This window comes from Sus scrofa, chromosome 6 (genome assembly GCF_000003025.6).
Source record: "Sus scrofa isolate TJ Tabasco breed Duroc chromosome 6, Sscrofa11.1, whole genome shotgun sequence".
NCBI classification, from domain to species: domain Eukaryota; kingdom Metazoa; phylum Chordata; class Mammalia; order Artiodactyla; family Suidae; genus Sus; species Sus scrofa.
In genome coordinates, this window is record NC_010448.4 from 88,952,325 (window position 1) to 88,968,510 (window position 16,186).

The 16,186-nt window shown below is 40.0% G+C and overlaps 1 protein-coding gene across 2 annotated transcripts in view; it reads left to right on the top strand.

The window, feature by feature from the left end:
• Nucleotides 1–10,531, top strand: part of ZBTB8A (zinc finger and BTB domain containing 8A) — a 40,610-nt gene extending 30,079 nt beyond the window's left edge. Inside the window, exons 3-5 of one of the 2 annotated variants that reach the window (XM_003356289.4) lie at nucleotides 94–917; nucleotides 3,829–3,998; nucleotides 7,593–10,531. In XM_003356289.4, the coding sequence (XP_003356337.1) occupies nucleotides 95–917; nucleotides 3,829–3,998; nucleotides 7,593–7,925 (1,326 nt within the window). In that variant the 5' untranslated portion in view covers nucleotide 94 and the 3' untranslated portion in view covers nucleotides 7,926–10,531. The remainder of the gene's footprint in view (nucleotides 1–93; nucleotides 918–3,828; nucleotides 3,999–7,592) is intronic. The other variant, XM_005665187.3, reaches the window with a different exon arrangement.

The following is a 16,186-nucleotide window of genomic DNA, read 5'->3' on the forward strand; positions in this document are numbered from 1 at the left end:
AAAAAAAAAAAAAGTTTCTGACCGTCTTTTCACTTGACTCAGAGAAGCCGTGTTACTCTGATTTTGGTAACTGCTGTGTCTTTTCCTCTTTAGAATGGAGATCTCCTCTCATCAGTCTCACCTCCTCCAACAACTGAATGAGCAGCGCAGGCAAGATGTATTTTGTGATTGCAATATTCTGGTTGAAGGAAAAGTCTTCAAAGCCCATCGGAATGTATTATTTGCTAGTAGCGGCTACTTTAAAATGCTTCTTTCGCAGACTTCCAAGGAAACAAGTCAGCCGACCACCGCGACGTTTCAGGCTTTCTCTCCCGACACTTTTACCGTCATCCTGGACTTCGTCTACTCTGGTAGGCTCTCTCTCACGGGTCAGAATGTCATAGAAGTGATGTCAGCTGCTAGCTTCCTTCAGATGACTGATGTCATCAGCGTTTGTAAGACCTTTATTAAATCTTCGCTCGACATCAGCGAAAAAGAAAAAGATCGCTATTTCAGCCTCTCCGATAAAGATGCCAGTTCTAATGGTATAGAACGTTCCTCTTTTTATAGCGGTGGTTGGCAAGATGAAAGCAGTTCTCCACGCTCTCACCTGAGCCCCGATCAAGGGACGGGTATAATAAGTGGGAAATCTTGGAGTAAGTATAATTACCATCCAGCCCCCCAAAGGAATACTCAGCAGCCTCTGGCCAAGCATGAACAAAGGAAAGAGTCCATGAAAAAGTCCAAACATTTGAGGTTGTCACAGCCTTCTGAAACAACTCAGTATAAGTCAAGCAAACGAGAAGCTCGAACATCTGATTCTTCCAGCCACATTTCCCAGTCTGAAGAACAGGCACAGATGGATGTGGAAATGGACTCTACTCCTGTTGGCTATCAGTACGGTCAAGGAGCTGATGTCACATCAAGAAGTTTTCCAGGTACCCACAAAGAGACTCCATCCCCTCAATCAGGTTCCAAGACTCCTCTGTAAATCAATCCTATTTCAACATAACACCTTTAGGTGTTATGGGCAGTTGGACCAAGTGATTCTTTTTTTAATGAATGAAATCTATTCATTAAATGTTAAGTTAATTTCTTTAATTAAAAGTAATATTGGATGAATTTAAGGAGGTCAAAAGAATAGCGTGCTGAGGGTGGAAACCCACGATTTTCCAAACCTACATCTGCGGGTGATTAGATTACTGTTAAGTGTTTAAAGCTCTTTCCTTAAATGGTTCAGTCCTTAAGACACATATTTTCATTTGAAATAGTTGTGGGTTTTTTTTTTGTTTTTTGTTTTTTCTGAATTCAGTAGGGAGGAGTTTTGTTGTTGTTGTTGTTGTTTTTCCTTTTTTTGGCTGCCCCTACAGCATATGGAAGTTCCTGGGCCAGGGATCGAATCTGAGCTGCAGCCTAACACCACAGCTCTAGCAAGGCTGGATCCTTAGCCCGCTGCACCACAACAGGAACTCCTTTACTTGTATTTTGTAATTTTAGAAAAATTCCAAACATATATTAAGAGAGGATAGTATAATTAACCCCCATGTACCCATTACCCAGTCCTACTCATGACCAGTCTTATTTAATCTGTGCCTCTGCCCCAACACCTCCCATTTTTAAGCAAACCTAAGACATCATATTTTATCTTAAATATTTCAGAATATGTCCCTAAAATGTAGTTTTAAAAAAACCTGCAGAGAGTTCCCGTCATGGCTCAGTGGTTAACGAATACAACTAGGAACCATGAGGTTGTGGGTTCGATCCCTGGCGTTGCTCAGTGAGTTAAGGATCCAGCGTTGCCATGAAGCTGTGGTGTAGGTTGCAGACTCGGCTTGGATCTGATGTTGCTGTGGCTCTGGTGTAGGCCGGTGGCTGCAGCTCCGATTTGACCCCTAGCCTGGGAACCTCCATATGCCGCGGATGTGGCCCTAGAAAAGACAAAAAAACAAAAAAACAAAAAAAGAACCTGCAGGAGTTCCCTTCACAGATCATTGGTTAACGAACCTGACTAGGATCCATGAGGATGCAGGTTCCATCCCTGGCCTCGCTCAGTGGGTTAAGGATATGCTGTTGCCGTGAGCTGTGGTGTAGGTCACAGACGTGGCTTATATCCCACGTTGCTGTGGCTGTGGTGTAGGCCAGCAGCTGTAGCTCTGATTCAGCCCCTAGCCTGGGAACTTCCAGATGCCACAAGTACAGCTCTAAAAAAGCAAAAAAAGGAGTTCCCATAGTGGCTCAGTGGTTAACATGAGTGGAACCATGAGGTTGCAGGTTTGATCCCTGGCCTTGCTCACTGGGTTGGGGATCCAGTGTTGCCATGAGCTGTGGTATAGGTTGCAGATGCAGCTCAGATCCCGCGTTGCTGTGACTCTGGTGTAGGCTGGTGGCTATAGCTCTGATTGGACCCCTTGCCTGGGAACCTCCATGTGCCGCGGGAGCGGCCCTAGAAATAGCAAAAAGACAAATAAATAAATAAATAAACAAAAAAGCAAAAAAACACCCAAACCAAACCAAACAAACCCCCTACAATACCATTATTATTGTACCTGAACAAAATTAGCAAATCTTTAATATCATTAAAGCCAATCAATATTTACATTTCCCTGGTCGTCATATAAATTTTAGACAAAAATTTGGTTGTATAGGTAACATATTTAAAAATAATAGGCAACCTGACTGATTTTTACTAACCATATCTTCCTGTAGGATATAATATGAAAATACATGAAATTGTATCATATTGTAGAGCTTACTGAAAATCCTGCTGAGCTCTATAATGGGCCAAGGAAGACAAATAACAGAGCAAAAATGGAAAATCTTTGTTGCATTTTATTTTTCATTTTTGTTTTGTTTTGTTTTGATTGTCTGCACTCTTGGCATATGGAAGTTCCTGGGCCAGGGACTGAATCCAAGCCACAACTGTGGCAGCACTGGATCCTTAACCCACTGCACCAGGCTGGGGATGGAACCCAGGACTGCAGCAACCCAAGGTGCTGCAGTCAGATCCTTAACCCACTGTACCACAGCGGGAACTCCTGTTGTGTTTTAAAGCAGCAAAAATGTTATCCTTTCTTGGGCTCTGAACTGTTATAATTCTGGGTTATTTAAATCTTCAGTAATGACCAGCTATTAAATTGATGAGATTTGCCTCCAATCACAACTAACATTTTGAATATGTATGAGTTTTAAAACAAAAAATTAAAGATCCTAGAAACTTTTTCATTTTACAAGAAAAGTAGCACAACTGTATGAAAAGTAAAGGCAGGGGGATAAATGCATAAATAAATAATTATTTAATAAGTAAATTAATAAAACAAGGTACTTAGAATCTTTAAAATCCAGTACTACCTCTTGACATTTAACATCTAGGGACTCTTGGAGTTCCCATCGTGGCTTAGCAGTAACGAACCTAGCTAGTATCCTAGTATCCACGAGGACATGGGTTCATCCCTGGCCTTGCTTGGTGAGTTAAGGATCCGGCGTTACCATGAGCTGTGAGGTAGGTTGCAGATGCGGCTCGGATATCACATTGCTATGGGTTGTGGCTGTGGCTGTAGCTCCAATTCGACCCATAGCCTGGGAACTTCCATATGCCACAGGTGCAGCCCTAAAAAGCAAAAAAAAAAAAAAAAAAAGACAAAATCTGTCCAGACTTTGTAAATATCTCCTGAGGTTATGATTCCGTAATAGGATTATCACCTTTGACAATCTAGTCTTTATAAAATTTCTTCCTTTTTCCTTTCGCTTATCTTTCTGAGATTGGACTCACCAGCCCCTTTTGGATTCTTGAAGTTATTAGAATTTTGATTATGAACCTTCTGGTGACTTAATCAAACTGTCTCCTGACAGATGACCTGCCCAGGATGAGGTTCAAGTGCCCGTATTGCACACATGTGGTGAAGCGGAAGGCAGACCTCAAGCGGCACCTTCGTTGTCACACAGGAGAAAGGCCTTACCCCTGTCAAGCTTGTGGGAAAAGATTTAGCCGGCTAGACCATCTAAGTAGCCATTTTCGAACAGTATGTATATGATTTTTTCATCATTTTACTTCTTAGGAAATCCATGCGTTTATCAGCTTTAGGATAATCTGATTAACTGAGGGAAATCTTTTCATAAAACTCTACCATATTAAAATTTTGTTCCCATTTAATGTTTTTACTTTACATATAATGCATAAATTCATATATTTTTTAAAAATAGATTTTTATTCTCCTTTTGAAACCTTAAAGTAAGAAATAGTCTTTTGAATATCCATTTTAATTGACTTGAAATCTAATGTGTTTTATATCCTGGTCTTTTCAGGATATAAAATGAGCCAACAACAATGTAAACTTTAAAAATGTTTTAAATGTCTAGGTCAAAATCACCATTTCTGGGAGTTCCTGTTGTGGCTCAACGGTAACGAACCTAATGGCATAAGGATGCCATTCAATCCCTGGTCTTGCTGAGTGGGTTAAGGATATGGCACTGCTGTGAGATGTAGGTTGCAGACACTGCTCAGATGCCTCATTGCTGTGGCTATGGTGTAGGCTGCGGCTGTGTTGTAGGTGACAGATATGGCTCAGATTCCATCCCTGGCTTGGGAACTTCCATATGCTGCAGGTGTGGCCAAAAAAGAAAAAAAAATAGTAGTCTCAAATGATATGAGTTTTTTCTGCTTTTTTTTTTTTTTTTTAAAATAGCAGGTGATCTCATGAATTTTCATTGGTTCATCATATTTGGATCCATAACAATTATTATTCTTTTTGATACTCAGATTTTCATGTGTGCAGTGGGACACTCAAAGCTGGCTCTTGTGTCCTTTTGTCACAACTCTGTTAAATTTTCAAAGTATCCTTGTTCTCTGGCTCCAAAAGAGCCCAAGGCTCACCTTGAACATCCCCTGCCAAAAAAAAAAAAAGGAATCAGTTATTTCTCAAAGAAGCTTTGGTACCTTGTAGTGGGGAATGAAATTAGAAAACAAAATTTAGACACCTAGGGTGCTCATTGTTATAAGGCATCATTCTTTTCAGATTATTTCTGAGCTAGAAGATATATATTTTTAAAATAATGAATTCATGATCATATTTTCTATTTTATAGTATTTCACTTGATTTCTTTGTCTTCGTAACTGTATTGGAATCTGTATGAATCTGTGTCAGAATTGTACAGGTTTCGTGGGGTGGTGGGGGGGGGGGGGGGGGGGGGTGGGGGTGGGGGTGCGGCTGGATGCGTGTGGTGGTGGGGTGGTACAGCTGATTATTGGAATCTAGGGAGGCCAGAAATAGCAACAAAACAAATAAAGACAAAACAAAAAAAAAAAAAAAAAATTTGTTAAAAAAAAAAAAATGTAACAAAACAATGCCACATATCATAACCATAATACAGATACTATCTCTGGAGAAATAAAGATACACTCAAATTATGTACTTTCAACATTTACTCATTGATACATCAGTGGTTAAGCAGAAGATAATAACTGTACTGAGTGGTAGTCATATACATTTTCATAGATATTTTACAGACTGCATCAAGTTTCTTGGGTTTTTGACTGTTTGTGTTTGGTGGGCTACTTTCATCATGTTCTGACTTTTTCTAAATGAATACGCCTTAAACATTAACTCAGCATGATACAGTTAATTATTTGTAATAATTTTTAGACTAGCATCTATAATCTACTGTTCTGACAGCTATTGAACAAAGGTATTTAGTAATATCTATAATATATAATTATTCATCAATTATAATTTCTTCCCAAAGCATTTTACACATATTAACTCATTTGGTCCTTACAACCTGAGCTGTATCCCCATTAGTAATAAGAAAGTAATCAAGGATAATAATAGGCTGATATGGAGCAGAGCCACCGTAATTGTTGTTTATAACCAGTGTTCATTCTGATACTCACGTTTCTATTCTGATTGGGTGGTGCCCATATCTTACCAATTATTAAATATTTGACAGTTACCATGGAAGAAGGTTTATAATGTTTTAAATTACTTGTTTCAAGATACATGGTTATGGATGTGACTAGAGATTCTCATACTAAGTGAACTAAGTCAGAAAGAGAAAGACAAATACCATATGATGTCACTTATATGTGGAATCTAAAATATGACAAATTAATCTATCTACCAAACAGAAACAGACTCGCAGACATAGAGAACAGACTTGTGGTTGCCAAGGGGGATAGGGGAGAAATTGGGAAAAAAGATACAAGATTAGGGAGTTCCCATCGTGGCGCAGTGGTTAACGAATCTGACTAGGAACCATGAGGTTGTGGGTTCAATCCCTGCCCTTGCTCAGTGGGTTAACGATCCGGCGTTGCCGTGAGCTGTGGTGTAGGTCTCAGACGCGGCTCGGATCCTGCGTTGCCGTGGCTCTGGCGTAGGCTGTCAGCTACAGCTCCGATTGGACCCCTAGCCTGGGAACCTCCATATGCCGCAGGAGCGGCCCAAGAAATGGCAAAAAGACCAAAAAATAAATAAATAAATAAAAATAAAGGCATTAGTTAAAAAAAAAAAAAAAGATACAAGATTAATAAATGACAAAAGCAGGGCTAGAACACAAGCTTTCCAATTCCTAGTCTAGTCCTCTTTCTACTAGATCTTTCATTAATAAGAGTACCAAGTAAGTAATCTTTACATCAAAAAATATTTTTTGATAAATTTAAATTTGCAACAAGGTTTTTTTCTTTCTCTAGCAAAATAACAAAATATTAATAGCGGGAGTTCCCGTTGTGGCGCAGTGGTTAACGAATCCGACTAGGAACCATGAGATTGTGGGTTTGATCCCTGGCCTCGCTCAGTGGGTTAAGGATCTGGTATTGCCATGAGCCATGGTGTAGGTCAAAGACGTGGCTCGGATCTGGCGTTTCTGTGGCTCTGGCGTAGGCCGGTGGCTACAGCTCTGACTGGACTCCAAGCCTGGGAACCTCCATATGCCGCAGAAGCAGCCGTAGAAAAGGCAAAAAGACAAAAAACAAAACAAAACAAAACAAAACTAATAGCAACATGAAATGAGATCCCCCCCGAATTAAGATATGTAGAATCTTTAGAATAGTACATGGTATTTATTAAGTATTTGCAATTATTATTATTATTATGGGAAGTGTCCCTTGTTACCTCAGATATAAAGATACTGTTGGATTAAGGGATATGTGAAATTAGTAAGTATATAACATTAATCAAAAAAATAATTGACATTGGTTCGGGAAAGCTGGTATTGGAGTTCCCACTGTGGCATAGTGGGTTAAGGATTCAGTGTTGTCTCTGCAGTGGCCCAGGTCAGGGTTCAATCCTTGGCCCAGAGCAGTGGATTAAGGATCTGGCATTGCTGCACTTGTGGCATAGGTTGCAGCTGCGGCTTAGCTTCCATTTCTGGCCTGGGAATTTCCATATGCCACAGGTGCGGCCAAAAAAAAAAAAAGAGAAAGAAAATAGAGAAAGCTGATGTGAATATTTCTGACATCAATTTATCACTAAAACCTGTGATGTTTTTCTAATAATTAAGTGCTAATTTAATGTATGCTTGGCTTTGAACATCTTAAGTTTATGAACTGGTACTTAGACTATCAAAGTGTTCTGCTTTTGAAAAATCTCTTTTTTAAAATCACTATTTCAATCTCTACACAGATTCACCAGGCATGCAAACTCATCTGCAGAAAATGCAAACGCCATGTGACTGATCTAACAGGTCAAGTGGTGCAGGAAGGAACCAGGCGCTACAGACTCTGTAATGAGTGCCTTGCTGAAGTTGGCATAGACAGCCTCCCCATTGATTTGGAAGCTGAACAGCATCTTATGTCCCCATCAGATGGAGATAAGGATTCCAGATGGCACTTGGGAGAAGATGAGAATAGATCATACGTGGAGATTGTAGAGGATGGGTCTGCTGATCTGGTCATACAACAGGTTGATGATAGTGAAGAAGAAGAAGAGAAGGAAATAAAGCCCAACATCAGGTAGCTGAAGGTGAACCAACAGAGGTGGCATGTCTGCAACTTACATTAACTTCCGTTTCTCTCTCTTTCCGTGGTCAGAGTCTGGTGAACAGATCATCAGACTGACCTAAAAGTAATGACCTGATATCATCTGCATGCTTTCTGAACAGGCCATTGTATTCATTCTGAACCTTGATGCCCTAAAATCTGTTGCTGCACTGGAAAGAAAGACCTAGCTTGAGTTGGCATGATGGATGAACAATTAATCCTCTTACTTTTATTACAGAGATACCTTTTTTTTTAACATTGGAAGATCGACTTAGCAAATTTTTTTCAAAGAAAATATTTTAAATAAATTCACCACAATCAAACTTTATATAAATAATTTCAAGGTGTTTCAAAAACATGTAAACTACCAATATTGAATTTTCACAGGGTACCGGGTAAGAGCACATTAAAGGGTCTGGCAGCCTATCTGACTAAACAAATTAGTCTTTCCATTAACTTCAGATCTAAAACGACCTATCATTATTCCCATATCCTACATGTTTTAACATTATGGCGGAAGACAAATCTAAAATTGTTGAAATCGTTCATATTTGAAATTTTTGTCATTAAGTTAAAAAATCACTCTTATGTAGTCAGTATTTAAAAAAAAAAAAGAAAGAAAGGGAGTTCCCATCATGGCGCAGTGGAAACAAATCCGACTAGGAACCATGAGGTTTCGGGTTCGATCCCTGGCCTCGCTCAGTGGGTCAAGGATCCGGCGTTGCCGTGAGCTGTGGTATAGGTTTCGGATGCGGCCCAGATCTGGCGTGGCTGTGGCTGTGGCGTAGGCTGGCAGCTGTAGCTCAGATTAGACCCCTAGTCTGGGAACCTCCATATGCTGCTCGTGCGGCCCTAAAATGACAAAAAAAAAAAAAAAAAAAAAAAAAAAGCCAAAAATAGAGGCTGACCAGATATTATATACAGACCTCATTTTTTTAAAGGAGTAAACTAATACTGTCAAGGTTGTTTTTGAAGATCTGTCAATATACAGTGCTCTTCCTCTCTAAAAGAAAACTGGAGGTTCTTACCAGTTTTTAATAGTAATTTCTAACATTTCTATACTGCTATATTATTTATAAAGTGCTCTCTCACACATTTTCCCACCAATCAGCAGAATAAAGATCATTCTGTCTGATTTACAAATGAGGAAATTAAGGTTAGGAAGTTTAAGTGGTGGGGCTGGTGAGGGGACAGGTTTTGGTTTTAAATCATCCTCTTTCAACTGTTTCTTCCTGTATTGTCTCCTGAAATGGCCAAGGAATGAAGTTAAACCTCACCAATCTGCAATAATTATAAAAAGAAGCCTATCAGATTTAGAGTGTATGAAAAAAGAAGATTTAGAAAGTATGAAAGAAGAGGAATTTAATTATCTCCAACAGCATATAATATCTTGAACTAGAGATATTCAAATAGTGCTAAGTCATGTCCCTATAGTATCTATTGACATGTTTTATATTGTTATTTATATGTAAATTTTATATATAAAACTATTTGATGATATTATTCTCTTAAGTTCTTTAAGCATTTTTGCTTAGCTTGTCTATATCATTTTTCAAAACAATCTTTCTACTAGGATACAAAGTTCAAACTTCTCCCATATATGAATTATGAAACATTCCAAAGTTAAGTCAAATTGGAGAAGCTTTATTTTAGTTCTAAAGATAAAATCTAAATACTAGAAGTAAGGAACTGACCTTCATAAAGGTCTTAGGAAGTTATCACCATTAAGCCTGTTTTAATTTAATTTTCATAGAGAGGCTCCATGTATTACCTGCCATGACATACCTCAAAATATTTTATGTTATTATTTTCTCTTATTTAACTAGTGATTGTCCTTGATACCAATTTGTGGGCTAAAATGGTTAATTTCTTTAAATTTTCTTTATAAATAGATGAATAACCACTTTGTTTTATGGTACTTAATTCTGAGATTTTTTTTCAAGATTCCCTTAAGGGTAAATTTCCAGTTACTTTAAAATTGGGAGTTCCCTTCGTGGCTCAGTGGTTAATGAGCCCGACTAGGATCCATGAGGATGTATCTTTGATTCTTGGCCTTGCTCAGTGGCTTAAGGATCCAGTGTTGCCGTGAGCTATAGTGTAGGTCGCAGACTCGGCTTAGATCCTGTGTTGCTGTGGCTGTGGCATCAGCCGGCAGCTGCAGCTCTGATTCAACCCTTAGCCTAGAAACCTCATATGCCTCGGGTGCGGCCCTAAAAAGCAAACAAAACAAAGCAAAACAAAGACAGACTGGATAGTGTGCATTGAGTTCATTGTCTCCCAACATGACCATTCCTGAATCAGGAGTCTTAACAATTAAATTGCACCAAATGGAGTTCCCATCATGGCTCAGCAGAAACGAATCTGATTAGCAACCATGAGGGTGAGAGTTTGATTCCTGGCCTCGTTCAGTGGGCTAAGGATCCAGCCTTGCTGTGAGATGTGTGGGTCTCAGACCCAGCCCAGATTCTGTGCTGCTGTGGCTGTGGTGTAGGCTAGCAGCTACAGCTCCAATTCAACTCCTAGCTTGGGAACCTCCATAAGCCACAGGTGTGGCCCTAAAAAAATAAAGACCAAAAAAAAAAAGAGAAAGTAAATTGCACCAAATGAGGGAGGGAACACTTGTCATTCTCTAGTCCCACCAGAGTATGGTAATATCTTTCAAATTATAATCTGATTTTTAATCATTGGAGCCAATGGGGAAAATGCCTAATTTGACCTTTAGTTATAGAAATGGAGTCGTGCTTGCATGTATGTACTCTTAACGCACTTTAGTCTATGGTCTAAATGTTCTTTACTGCTACTATCTTCTGCATGCAAACATCGCATGAATGTTAGCAAGGTCCACTGAACACAGTGCCACCAGCACCGGTAGAGCCTTCTCAGAAATAATGCTTTCTCATAATTGTTTATAACAAGCATCCAGCGATTGCCACAAAACGCTATCAAGTTCACCAAACTAGACAGCACATCTGTTCTGTCCTTTTAGTGTCATAAAAGAACATTCATGACATGTTTGTAAGTTGTAAATAATAACTCAGTTATCACATCATGTATGTCTAAGACTTTAAAGACCGGTTCTTTTCTAGAGTGAAGCTCTTAATGGTTTTTAAGAAAACTGAATCCTTCGGCACTTCAATGTGGGAAAATGTTACATAGGGGTATGATCTGTTAATATAAGCTTTATTTATGCCAAGATTTTTTCTTTTTAGAGAAATAATAGGAATTGGTTAGACCAAAGTTCGTTCTTACAAGTACGCTGTTTGTCAGCTTCTGGACAACCTTCTAAGTCTATGGTTGCCAAGAATATCTGGTTGATGGGATGAAGTTTTGCAAACATAAAGCACCACTGCAGTCGTGCCTGGTGTCTGGAGGAAGCAAGACTAGATGAGTGGTTTAAAAGTTTTTTTTTTAACCCAAGAAACACTTTCTTCCAATGAATTTTTTCATAGAGAAGTTTTAAGGGAAACATTAAAGTCAGCTGCTCTGGTTAAAGCTCCCTACGAGCCTTTCCCGGACACCCCTACAGAGCTCAGGAGTCCAGCACTGAAAACCTTGGACGGGATCACTTTTTGAATTCCCTCCGAGCGTTACAGTCTCACGTCATTGCTCCTGTTGCTCACTGCACTTATAAGCTGGTAACCATAGGGACTCTCAGAGCAACAAATCATAATACCTTCACGAGAGTCCTTCTATAGTTAGCATATCTTAAAACTTTTTAGAACAAATTTTTCAGTACTGTATGTCTGAGTGATGAAGTCAGACACAGTTATTACTTTTATGTGGCCAAGTCACGGCTAAATGGATGAAAAGTTTAGTGTTTCAGTTCCTTATGAGCTCAGAACTCAATGCATTAGTTTGCCAAGTCAAGCTAAGATACATTGAAATTTCCACTCGTATTGGTTATATATATTTGGAGTCCTAAAATTAGTACTCTGGAAAAATCACTAAAAACAGTGCAGCCAGCGTAAGACATCTTTAACTGGGAAGGGTGGTAATAGTAGGTACTGGAGGACCAAACTTTAGATTATAAATGGAAAATTTTATGTTATTTTATATGAGAGTGGATCAGTATTACTATTTATCATTTACATAGCATTCTATATTTGCAAACTATTTAATAATTTTATGTTATTCTTTACATATCTATAAATAGAACATTTATCACATGAAAGGGAAAGGAAATGAGGCACAGAACAGTAAAGCAACCTACCTAAGCCGACCCAGTGAAACAATGGCAGAAATAGGAATTAAGATGATCAGGTTTTCGGATTCCTAGAACATCCAGCTTAATTCACTGAGGTGTGTTGTGTATAACTCTATTTTATAAGATGACTTTATACAAATAAGAGTCAATTGTTTTAAAGCTGACGTCATTGTATGTGGATAAATCCTATACAGAATAAATATTATATGTAAAGGATGTGACTTTGGTTACAAGAGTTTCTATGATAAAAATTCAGGTTGTCACACAAATGGCATCATCTACCCAGCTGCTTTAAATATTGTGAAATATATTCAAACTATTCATGCTAATGGAGCCATGAATAGACCAGAAAAATGAAATCCACAAGGAATCCATAAACTTCATTTTTTAACTTGTCGGCCTTCTCCCAAAATGCTTGTATTAATGCCAACAAAAAATAAAGTGTGTTGGAGTTCTCGTTGTGGCTCAGCAGAAGGAAATCCTGACTAGCATCCATGAGGATACAGGTTGATCCCTGGCCTTGCTCAGTGGATTAAGGATCCGACTTTGGCTGTGAGCTGTGGTGTAGGCCAGTGGCTACAGCTCCAATTTGACCCCTAGTTTGGGAACCTCCATATGCCATGGGAGTGGCCCTAAAAAGACACCCCCTCCCAAAAAAAAGTGAGATACGTTAATGAGCAATAAGCCACACACAGGAGAAGCCAAGGGACTCAGCTTTTAAAGGCAAACATATTGAAATGCATTTACTTAAAAGCATGATAAATACTTCTCCCCATCTCTTTTTATTTCTTTACAAAACCATCGGATACTTTATAACCTTCAGACAGGAAACCAGTGACAACGTAATGCCAGTCACCTCTTTTACCTTTGGGGTTGATTAGATCATTTGCAAATGTTATAACATTGAATCGGCTTGTAAAATACATCCAAGAATTAGTGGTACTTTGCTTCACTCTTTCAGATTTCTAGATATACAGATCCATTATATAGTCTATTGATTTTCCCATTGGGAAAATCTTTTGATTCCTTGTTGATGTTATTTACAATTGCTTAATTCTATTTTTTTTTGGTGGGGGGGCACACTTGTGGCGTATGAAAGTTCCCATGCCAGGGATTGAATCGGAGCTACAGCTGCTGGCCTGCACTACAGCCGCAGCAACACAGGATCCCAGCCTCTTCTTCGACCTACAGCCACAGCTCAGGGCAATGCTGGATCCTTAACTCACTGAGCGAATCCAGAGGTCAAACCTGAGTCCTCATGGATAACAGTCAGGTTTGTTACCACTGCACCACCATGGGAACTCTGACAATTGCTTAATTCTTTAGAACTTTTTTTTTTTTTTTGGCCTCGCTTGCAGCATGTGGAGGTTCCCCAGCCACAGCAGTGACCTGACCCACTGCAGTGACAACAGATCTTTAACCCTCTGTGCCACAAGGGAACTCGGAAGAGTAACATTTTTATTAGCCCATGAGGGGAAAAATGGAACATTTCTGCCTAGATCAGGAGTTCTCACCTTTGGCAGCACTTCAGAATCACTTGTTGAGCTTTTATTTTATTTTTTTTAATTTTTTTATTTTTTGCTTTTCAGGGCCACACCCTTGGCATATGGAGGTTCCCAGGCCAGGGGTCCAATCAGAGCTACAGCTGCCAGCTCACAATACAGCCAACACCAGATCCAAGCCTGGTCTGCGACCTACACCACAGCTCACTGAAACACTGGATCCTTTAACCCACTGAGCAAGGCTGGGAATCAAACCTGTGTCGTCATGGATGCTAGTCAGATTCGTTTCCACTGAGCCACGACGGGAACTCCCCACTTAGCCTTCTTAGAGGCAGAGGAACCAGTGAGAAAAAGTCATCACACCACTAACTGCTACTTTCCTGAGAGTCACTGCCTTCACGTCACACACCATGTACCTACCCATAACAATGGCTGATCAGGAAGCAGACCTGGACGGTGTGATTTGAACCTTTGAGGCCAGACAACTGTTTCAAGTAACAGATACCTTCTCTTTCTCAGCTCAGTTGCTTAAAATATAGTATTACTAGATCACAGAAACTTAGAACTGGAAAGGAATTGAGGAATCATTCATACACACCTATAATACACAGATGAAGTCGTCCAAGGTCAAACAGTAGAGCAAAGGCTAGGAATTGAGGCTTGTGACTTGCCATTGTTACGTTCTTGTAGATATGCTCAAGGAGTTGATCTGTAGCCTCTGCCCAAGAGGTTGACATAGCTCTAAGATGCTTAATCCACTGACCATTAAATAGTAACTGGGCATCTACTGTGTGCCATCAAGGAGCTTTTCTTCTTTTCAGAGGGACAAAACTGGTAAACATTAAGCAATTACAAAACTGAATACGCCTGCAAATCCTTAAATCTTGAGAAGTATAGTTCAGAGATCCCTGAAGGCTGGTTAGGGAGGCATCGTGGAAATGTGGCTTGAGCTGGATTTTAAAGCAGAGCTGCAGACTAGCGACCTGTGGACCAGATTCAGACCACACACAATTTGTACCTCATTGTGATAACCCACAGTGGTTTGGGGTTCTTTTGAAAAATTCAGGAGTGTTCACATAAAAAGATGTTTCTAGGGGGTCATGAAAAGCTGCCACACTGTATTCCCACTAGCAAGAAGGGCTGGAACTGCATAAACCATTGACTCAACACCCACAGCCCATTTTTATAACCTCCTTGACTCCTTGAGCAGTGGATTTGCTACCCCAACGTCTTCAGAAATGAGAACAGCAGCCCAGAAAGGAGAACAGTAAGACAGAAGTGAAGATGAGTGGGTATGCTATGGGGTAGGAGAATTATTAGCTCTGTGATGGGGGAAATTTGTTCTTCAAGGCAAGACACATACCTGAAACTAACAGAAGAAGCTCTGTGAGCATGGCACAACCATCTCAAAAAGTAAACCAAGGAATTCCCATTGTGGCTCAGCAGGTAACCCGACTAGTATCCATGAGGACACAGGTTCGATCGCTGGCCTCACTCAGTGGGTTAAGGATCTGGCATTGCCGTGAGCTGTGTTGTAGGTCAGATTCAGCTCAGATCCTGTGTTGCTGTGGCTGTGGCAGAGGCCAGCAGCTCTAGCTCTGATTCTATCCCTAGCCTGGGAACCTACATATGCTGCAGATGCGGCCCTAAAAAGATCCCCCCTCCAAAAAAAAAACACCAAAACTTCATGTATAGAGTTACATACTCATTTCCCTTCTATTCAGTATGTTTTTGCTCCTCCCTCCCCTGCTGTACCTGCAGCATACAGAAATATCCAGGCCCAGCCCGAACCTGAGCCAAGGCAGTGACCCAACCTGCTGCAGTGACGTTGAATCCTTAACTGCTAGGCCACCAGGGAACTCCTGACATATTTTAAAACTAACACAAACTAAGAGTTCCTGTTGTGGCGCAGTAGAAATGAATCTGACTAGTAACCATGAGGTTGCTGGTTCGATTCCTGGCCTTGCTCAGTGGGTTGATCTGGCTTTGCGCCGTGAGCTGTGGTGTAGGTCGCAGATGTCGCTCAGATCCTGAGTTGCTGTGGCTGTGGTATAGGCTGGCAGCTATAGCTCCGATTGGACCCTAGCCTGGGAACCTCCCTATGCTGTGGATGCAGCCCTAAAAAGCAAAAAAACAAAACAAAAACAAAAACAAAAAACCCCACAAACTAAATTTTAAGTTATAATTATTAATTTGTTAAAAATACAGAAATATAATTTCTATTGCATAATCACATCTGACTTGTTTTATTTTTATTATTTTTGGGCTGCACCTGTGGCATGTGGAAGTTCCTGGGCCAGGGACTGAACCCATGATACAGCTGCCACCTGTGCCACAGCTGTCAGCAATGCTAGATCCTTAACCAACTGTACTATACAGGAATTTCCTGATTTATTTATTCTTTTTTTTTTTTTTTTTGCCTTTTAGAGCCACAAGTATAGTGTATGGAAATTCCCAGCCTAGGGGTCAAATCGGAGCTGCAGCTGCTGGCCTACACCACATCAACAGCAATGCAGGATCCAAGCTGCATCT